At 40.0% G+C, this 9,151-nt stretch overlaps 2 protein-coding genes and 1 pseudogene across 2 annotated transcripts; all 3 read left to right on the forward strand.

Moving 5' to 3' along the window:
- The first annotated feature begins 1,728 nt into the window (after positions 1–1,728).
- LOC127089220 (uncharacterized) lies at positions 1,729–1,828 on the forward strand (annotated as a pseudogene).
- A 3,249-nt stretch (positions 1,829–5,077) lies between these two features.
- On the forward strand, positions 5,078–6,514 carry LOC127079174 (uncharacterized). The gene is made up of 2 exons (XM_051019595.1): positions 5,078–5,252; positions 5,370–6,514. The coding sequence occupies exons 1-2, from the start codon at positions 5,078–5,080 to the stop codon at positions 6,512–6,514; spliced, it is 1,320 nt and encodes a 439-aa protein (XP_050875552.1).
- Positions 6,515–8,066: 1,552 nt separating this feature from the next.
- On the forward strand, positions 8,067–8,780 carry LOC127079175 (uncharacterized). The gene has a single exon (XM_051019596.1). It carries the CDS (start codon positions 8,067–8,069, stop codon positions 8,778–8,780), a length of 714 nt encoding a protein of 237 aa, XP_050875553.1.
- The last annotated feature ends 371 nt before the right edge of the window (positions 8,781–9,151 follow it).

The following is a 9,151-nucleotide window of genomic DNA, read 5'->3' on the forward strand; positions in this document are numbered from 1 at the left end:
AGGTAGTCGGATGATTTGTCTTCTTCTAACTCTGCTTCTTTTATGCATTCATCGATGATATCCATGAAGTAACATGTATCTTCTATTGCAGGTGCTTTCAAGAATTGGGAAAGAATGAACTCAATTTTCTCTTCACCTACTTCGAAGGTGAGTCGTCCTCGTTTTACGTCTATGATTGCACCGGCAGTTGCTAAGAACGGTCTTCCCAGTATAATGGGTGTAATATCATCTTCTCTAATGTCCATAATTGTAAAATCAGTTGGAATGTAGAATTGACCTATGCGTACGGGAACGTTTTCAAGAATTCCTACAGGATATTTTATGGAACGATCTTCTAGTTGCACAGACATTTTGGTTGGTCTTAATTCTCCCATTTCCAGTTTCTTACATATGGATAAAGGCATAACGCTAATTCCGGCTCCTAAATCGCATAAGGCTTTGTCGATGACAAATTTTCCTATGTGACAGGGTATAGAGAAACTACCCGGATCCTTGAGTTTAGGAGGCATATTTTGGATTATAGCGCTACATTCGGCAGGGAGTGTAACGGTTTCGCTATCTTCAAGTTTCCTCTTATTAGAAAGAATTTCTTTTAAGAATTTAGCATATGAGGGCATCTGCGTAATAGCTTCGGTGAACGGAATTGTAACGTTTAATTGTTTAAGGAGATCAACAAATTTTCTAAATTGGCCCGCATCTTTGGTTTTAACAAGCCTTTAAGGGTAAGGGATAGGTGGTTTATAAGGTGGTGGAGGTACATAAGGTTCCTTCTTTTCTATGGTTTCCTTATTACTCTCTTCCTTTTCCTTAGGTTCACTTTCCTCAGTTGATTTTTTAGGGTTTTGGTTTTCTATCCTTGGATCAGACGGTCCTTCCACTTCCGTTCCACTTCTTAATATGATTGCATGAGCGTGGCTTCTCGGGTTAGGTTGGGGCTGTCCAGGGAATGTACCAGTTGGGGCAGCAGTAGGCGCTTGTTGTTGAGCTACTTGTGATATTTGTGTTTCCAGCATTTTGTTATGGGTAGCCAGGGCATCTACTTTGCTTGCTAGTTGTTTAAGTTGTTCGCCAGTGTGTACATTCTGGTTTAAGAAATCTTTATTGGTTTGTTGTTGGGAAGCTATAAAGTTTTCCATCATGATTTCCAAGTTGGATTTCCTAGGGGCGTTATTGTTAGGCATGGATGGGTTCGGTTTCTGATATCCCGGAGGTATAGTTGGGGCTTGATTTGGAGATTGTCCAGGTGCGTACAAAGCATTATTACTTTTATATGAAAAGTTTGGATGGTTCTTCCAATTTGAGTTATAGGTATGCGAGTAGGGGCTTCCTTGAGCGTAGTTTACTTGCTCTGCTTGGATTCCTGTTAAGAGTTGATAATCCGTAGGAGTGTGACCTTGGATTCCACAAACCTCGCAATTCTGAGTTATAGCAACCACGGCGGCTGGAGGTGATACATTTAAACTTTCAATTTTCTGGACCAAAGCATCCACTTTTGCATTGACGTGATCAAGGTTACTTATCTCGTACATGCCAGTTTTCGTTTGAGGTTTTTCCACCATTGTTCGTTCGGTTCCCCACTGATAGTGGTTTTGGGCCATGCTCTCGATAAGCTGGTAAGCATCAGCATAAGGTTTGTTCATTAGTGCACCACCTGCAGCGGCGTCTATTGTTAACCTTGTGTTGTACAAGAGACCATTATAAAATGTGTGAATTACTAACCAGTCTTCCAAACCATGGTGTGGGCAAAGTCTCATCATGTCTTTGTATCTTTCCCATGCTTCGAAAAGAGACTCGTTGTCTTTCTGTTTAAATCCGTTTATCTGGGCTCTTAACATAGCTGTTTTGCTTGGCGGAAAGTATCAGGCAAGAAAAACTTTCTTCAACTCGTTCCATGTGGTGACAGAGTTGGAAGGGAGGGACTGAAGCCATCTTCTAGCGCTATCTCTTAATGAGAAAGGAAAAAGACGAAGTCGAATTGCCTCTGAAGTGACACCATTAGCTTTAACAGTATCAGCGTATTGGACAAATACGGATAAATGAAGGTTTGGATCCTCGGTAGGATTTCCAGAGAATTGGTTCTGTTGCATAGCCTGCAACAGCGAAGGTTTAAGTTCGAAGTTGTTTGCTTCGATTGCGGGTGGAGCAATACTTGAATGCGGTTCATCTTGCGATGGGGCGGCGTAATCTCTAAGAGCACGAGCTGGTTCTGCCATCTCGGGTATCGAAGGAAAAATGTTTTTGAAATCAGGAAGTTCTACAGGGGGAGATTGTTTGCAACACGATATTCCCGAATTCGTCGTAGGACTCGGAGATATAGTTCGATATCGTTGATTCGTAAATAGAGCGGTTCGCCTTGTGAGCGAGTGCGTGGCATACAAATCAACGAAAGAAAGAACAGAAGAAAAAGAAACCTTAGTCTCTACAGCGTAACGGAAGAGTTACGATATCGATTAAATAAAAGTCCCCGGCAACGGCGCCAAAAACTTGATCGCTCGACTTCGTGAGTCGAATTTGGGGTACAAACTGTAAGTGCACAGTTCTATCGCGTAGTTTTAAAAGATATCGATCCCACAGGGACTTATGAATCGATATACCGTTATCTAAGGTTATTTCGTAAAGCTAAGGTGGATAATGTTCGATTGTTTGGGGGAAAAGCTAAAACTAAAAATAGAATCTAAATTAAATATTAATAAAGCGGATATCGGTATGTAGTTCGTCGTAATTAGGGAATCAATTCTTTGTCGGTTTCTTGGTTTTAAAATAAATCTTTTCAGTTGACTTTATTGATTAAAAGTTTTATCTCAAACTCTCGCTCTGTTGAATAAACCATGATTTTATGTTAATGTAGCTGTCACTTATTATTAAGTCAAAAAACCATTTTTTGAAAGCAATACAGTCCATAGAAACTCTTTTCAAGAAAACACTGACCGTTTAAACACCCTTATCTCAAACTCTCGCTCTGTTGACTTAGGTTATATAATTAAATTCGAATGCTTAACTCTCGTCCTCACATTCAATCTTTAAAAATACTTTTTGGAAAAGATCGGAATTTAATTAACTCTAAAACTTGCTCTCGCCCTGATCTAGAATTAATGTCTAATTTACACTGTCCAGTTAAAACCTCAAACTCTCGCTCTATTGGTTTTAACTTCTTTATGTCTTTTACTTTCGTAAAAAAAAACCTTTGTTATTAACCCTGTAAATTGAGACCGTAAAAAGAGTGATTTTAATTTTAAATTTAATTAAACCGACTTAGATTTTGATTCCTTATTCCGCTTACTTTACATACCGATATCTAAGCGAATTAGCCAGACATGCTAAACAAACTTAAATACTTATCATGCATAAACAGACTCATCCCAGGCAGATAATATAAATAAATAATAAAACAAAGCATTAAATAATAATTAAAGAACCTGAATAAGTTAAATAGTAGTCTTGAATAAGTTAAATAGTAGTCTTGAACACTCCACCACAAGCCGGTAGGATTTGTTCTTGGATTCTTCAATTAAACAACAAATTAAAACGAAGGAAATAAAAACTGGATTCTAACCTAAGGTTAGATCCGATAAAAAGGTACACAATAGTTTCCGGTGTAGAAACTATTGTGCGAAAAGAATTAACTAAATGCTAAAAAGGAAATAGAAATTGCAAGGGAAATAGTGTAAAACTCGTAAAAGCAATGCTGTAAAAATAATGCTTAAGTTGCTGGAAGAGAAAAAGGCAAACGCGAAAACGGCAAAAGGAAAAATATGGAAAAAGCGTGGAACCCTTTTAGGTTTGGCAAGTGGCTATTTATATTGGTGCCTTGAGTAACTGCTTCCGCTTCCAAAAGTCTTCAACGTGCAAAGTACTTAGGCGCGGATATCGGCTTCAACTCTCCCTCAACGTCTCTGAAGCGTTCCTTGCGCCAAAAATGTAGGGGACTGGTGTGACGCTCGTCACACCATGTGTGACGTTCGTCACAGGAGTGTGCAAGGCGTGACGCTCGTCACAGCCTCTGTTACGTCCGTCACAGGCACAACACCTGTGTTCTTGTACTTTGGGCTGGGCTTTGATATTCGGTTCATTTTCTCTCCTTTTTGCACCTCCTTTTCTTCCATTTTTACTTGTGCTTCGAAATAAGCCACCCGAGACAAATAGGAAGAAAATACCGCGTAATATCTAATAAAATGAAGTGAACTGAAATAAATAATGATAAAATTTAATTGAATTAAGTCCTAAAATATGATATAATTTCATGTTATCAGTGATCTTGATAGGGCACAGGCGGATGCACACACTACCTACAAAAGAAACAAAGTTATACAAGGACATATTTTTAGTATTTTGGTTATTAAACAAAGAAAAATAAAGTATGATACAATCAAATATGCTTGGTGATCTCTCCCAATGCAATCCCAATGAATGAGGGGTAAGGAGGATGCCAAGGTGTGATCCCAAAGCCAATGCAAATGATGAGATAGCATGAGGGATATTAGGGTCAAAATTGGGGTCTTACACAAGTCCTTCAACATTTATTGCAATTGAAATTTGTTAATTTGAGGGGCATGCCACCTCCTCCTAAAAGGCTCCCTGCAGGTTATAATCCTAATGCCCAATGCGAGTTTTATTTTGGCGGCATAGGCCATGATGTGGAGAATTTTTGGGCTCTTAAGTACAAAGTGCAATGGATTCTAAGGACATTCAGTTCACCCCGGATAATGGACCTAATGTTACCCAAAACCCGATGCCAGCTCACGCCGGACCTACTTTCAATGTTGTGGAAGATGGTGAGAACTTGAATTTGATAATGGATGTGAACCTGTTGTCTACTCCGTTGCTATGTGTTAAAATTTATCTGATAAAAAATGGTGTTTTTCCTGGGTGCTCCCCAGATTGTTGTGAGTTCCATAATCAACCAGAGGGTTGCATTAGTCTGAAGACTGGGATTCATAATTTAATTGATGAAGGTTTCTTACAGTGTGATAGAATGGTGAAAGACGAGAAAGTTGAATAGAAAGATGTGGCGGTGATTTCCATTTTGTATACTCCTGCAAATATTCCAGCGCCTGGTAGGCCTACTCAATTGAAAATCATGTTGCCTGGTCCTATTCCTTACTCCAACGAGAGTGTTGTGCCTTGGCATTATGGGTCATATGTTTATTATCATGGAATGAAGCGAGAAGGGAGACTTTCTGAAGACAAACCAAGTGAAGACGCAAGTTTGAATGTTGAGAATTTCGCCGGTACGGGGAGAATTACAAGGAGTGGTAGGATATATTCTCCGTAAAGCGCTCAAGATAATGTTGATGCCTTGGAGAAAGCTAAGGGTAAACAAGTGGTGGGTGATAACTCAGAATCTGTGTCATCTAATGCTCAAAATGCAGTGCCTGGAACTTCTTCGTCTCAAGAAGTTGAAGAGTTATTGAGATTAATCAGGAAAAGTGACTACAAAGTGATAGATCATCTGAGTCAGACACCATCTAAAATTTTAATCTTGTCCTTGTTGATATGTTTCGAAGCTCATAGAAATGCCCTGATAAAATTGTTGAGTTCCGCTTTTGTGCCGCAAAACATCATTGTCAACCAGTTAGAAAGGGTTGTGGCCAGTATTTCAGCTGACAATGGTTTGGGTTTTACGGACTTTGATCTCCCTCCTGAAGGACGCAATCATAATAAAGTTATGCACATCTCTATGGAATGCAAAGGAACCACATTATCCCATGTGTTGGTGGACACCGGATCATCCTTGAATGTGCTACCCAAGTCCGCTCTAATGAAGATTGACTATGCAGGAGTTGAATTGCGCCCAAGCGACTTGATAGTCAGGGCTTTTGATGGATCCCGAAGATCTATTTTTGGTGAAGTGGATCTACCTGTTAAAATTGGACCACAAGTTTTTGGTACGACATTCTTCTTCATGGATATACAGCCTGCATATTGTTGTTTGCTAGGATGCCTGTGGATTCATGGGGAAGGCGCTATAATATCCACCCTGCGCCAGAAAATGAAGTTCCTAATTGGTAGTAAGATTGTTACTGTTTGCGGTGAGGAAAAGTACATGGTGAGTCATTTGACATCTTTCCGGTATATAGAGTTTGAGAGGGAAGTACATGAAACTTCTTTTCAGGCATTTGAAGAAGTTCAGATGATCAAGACTCCTCTTTCTGAGGGTAAGAAGCCTGAAGTTTCTATGTCTTTGTTGAAGGATGCTAGAGTAGTGGTTGAGAATGGTCACCCCAAAGGTTGGGGTCGTTTATTAGATCTTCCTCTAAAATTTGACAAGTTGGGTCTCGGTTTCAGTTATTCCCAGCAGGGTTTATCCCCTGAAGCTCCCAAAGCTCCAGGTGTTCTCACTCTGGTAAAGTTTACAAGTGTCGGATTTATCAGTAACGATCAGGCCAATACCGTCGGTGATGATGATGACATTGATTATGACATTGACAACTGGATTAGACCAAGTGTTCCAGGTGAAAGACTCTGCAACTGGACTATAGAGCATGTCATCCAAGTCACGCTCAATCAAGAGTAATTTTCTTTTGTTTCTTTTATCATGCAATAATTCTTGCGCTCTGCCCAAGGCGTAGTGAATCATGTAGGGCCACCTTGTTTCACTTTCAATTTTTATCATAAAATAAAGGACGTTTTGCATTCAAATCTTTTGATCCATGTCTTCCTATTTTTACTTTTATCTTTCCTTTTAAAATGGAAATATTTTCTTTTCACCACACACTCCCTAAAAAAGCATAAAAAACATCATTAACACAGATTTGCATCCACCTCGGCTTCCGTGGACAACGATTATGCTATTGCTCACTATGACTTTGACAATCCGATCTACCAAGCTGAAGAAGAAGGTGATGAAGATTGTGAACTCCCTGAAGAGTTGATAAGGTTATTAAGGCAAGAAGAAAAGGTCATCCAACTGCATCAAAAAGTCGTTGAGGTTGTGAATCTTGGATCTAAGGAAGATGTAAAAGAGGTCATTGTTGGGGCTTCTCTAGAGGAAAGTGTGAAGGCAAGCTTGATTGATCTATTGCAAGAATTTGTTGACATATTTGCCTGGTCTTGTCAGGACATGCCTGGGCTTGACACAAATATTGTGGTACATAGGCTACCTTTGAAAGAATAGTGTCCACCTGTTAAGCAGAAGCTTCGAAGGACGCGCCCATACATGTCTAAAAAGATCAAAGATGAAGTGAAAAAGCAATTTGATGCAGGTTTCCTGGCAGTTACTTCTTATCCTCTGTGGGTAGCTAACCTTTTGTTACAAAGTCATGCCTTTTGGTTTGAAGAACGTATGGGCAACTTACCAGCGTGCAATGGTAACCCTATTCCATGACATGATCGATAAGAAGATTGAGTGCTATGTGGATGATATGATTGCAAAATCCCATACAGAGGAGGAACATTTAGTCAACTTGTAGAAATTGTTTGAGAGATTGAGGAAGTTCAGATTGAGGCTGAATTCCAAGAAATGTACTTTTGACGTGAGATCCGGTAAATTACTTAGCTTTCTGATTAGTGAAAGGGGAATTGAGGTTGATCCTGCAAAGATAAAGGCAATTCAAGAGATGCCTGAACCAAGAACTGAAAGAGAAGTGTGTGGTTTCTTAGGGAGGTTAAATTATATTGCTAGATTCATCTCCAATTTAATAGCCACATGTGAACCGATGTTTAAACTATTGAGAAAATATCAGACAGTGATGTGGAACGACAATTGTCAAAGAGTGTTCGAAACAATGAAATAGTACTTGCAGGAACCCCCGGTTCTCCTGCCTCCGGTAGAGGGAAGACCTTTGATCATGTATCTCACTGTCCTCGACGAGTCAATGGGGTGTGTATTAGGCCAACTTGACGAGTCGGGCCGAAAAGAGCACGTGATATACTACCTGAGCAAGAAGTTTACCAATTGTGAAATCAAATATTCACTGCTTGAGAAAACTTGTTGCACTCTAGCGTGGGTTGCTCGTCGGATGAGACAATATATGTTGACCCACACTACTTTGTTGATCTCGAAGATGGACCCGATCAAGTATATTTTTGAGAAGCCTGCTATCACGGGAAGGGTTTCCCGTTGGCAAATGATTTTAATAGAATGTGCTATCCAGTATACAACTCAAAAAGCCATCAAGAGTAGTATAATTGCTGACTATTTAGCTCATCAGCCTGTGGAAGATTACCAGCCAATGAAGTTTGAGTTCCCTGATGAAGATGTGATGTTTCTCAAAGAATATTACAACCGACCGGATCCAGATGAAGGCCCAGAACCAGGATCGCGATGGACGCTCGTGTTCGATGGTGCTTCAAATTCTTTGGGAAACGGTGTAGGAGTTGTCATTACTTCTCCCACAGGTTTTCATATTCCTTTCACTGCTAGAATCTCTTTCGACTGCACAAATAACATGGCTGAATATGAAGCTTGCATCTATGGTATTGAAGCTGCTATTGATTTGAGAATCAAGTATCTTGAAGTATATAGGGATTCTGCTCTGGTCATCAGCCAAATCAATGGAGATTGGGAGTCTCGCCACCCAAATTTGATTCCATACCGAGAGGACGTGTTGAAGTTGATTCCATATGTTGAGGAGATCACGTTTGATCATATTCCAAGAGAAGAGAGTCATTTAGCCGATGCACTGGCCACTCTGGCATCCATGTCCAAAGTCAAATGGGCGAATAAGGCCCCCTCAGTCAGCATTATGAGGTTGGATGAGCCATCTTTTTGCTACATTAATAATGAAGCACAAGATGATAAGCCTTGGTTTCATGATATCAAAAGATACCTTGAGAAATAGGAATACCCGAAGGATGCATCTATCCCTAATAAGAAAACACTAAGGAAGATGTCTTCCAGGTTTTTCTTAAGTGGTGATGTGTTGTATAAGAGTAATCATGATTCTGTCCTGCTTAGATGTGTGGATAGACACGAAGCAGACAAAATTATTAAGGAGATTCACGAGGGTTCATTTGGAATACACTCCAGTGGTCATGCCATGGCGAAAAATATTCTGAGAGTAGGTTATTATTGGATGACCATGGAAACCAACTGCCACATTCATGCCAGATCATGTCACAAGTGCCAAATTTATGCTGATAAAGTGTATGTTCCTCACATGCCTTTGAATGTTTTGACTTCTTCGTGGCCCTTCACAATGTGGGGTATCAA

This window comes from Lathyrus oleraceus, chromosome 5 (genome assembly GCF_024323335.1).
Source record: "Lathyrus oleraceus cultivar Zhongwan6 chromosome 5, CAAS_Psat_ZW6_1.0, whole genome shotgun sequence".
Taxonomy (NCBI): domain Eukaryota; kingdom Viridiplantae; phylum Streptophyta; class Magnoliopsida; order Fabales; family Fabaceae; genus Lathyrus; species Lathyrus oleraceus.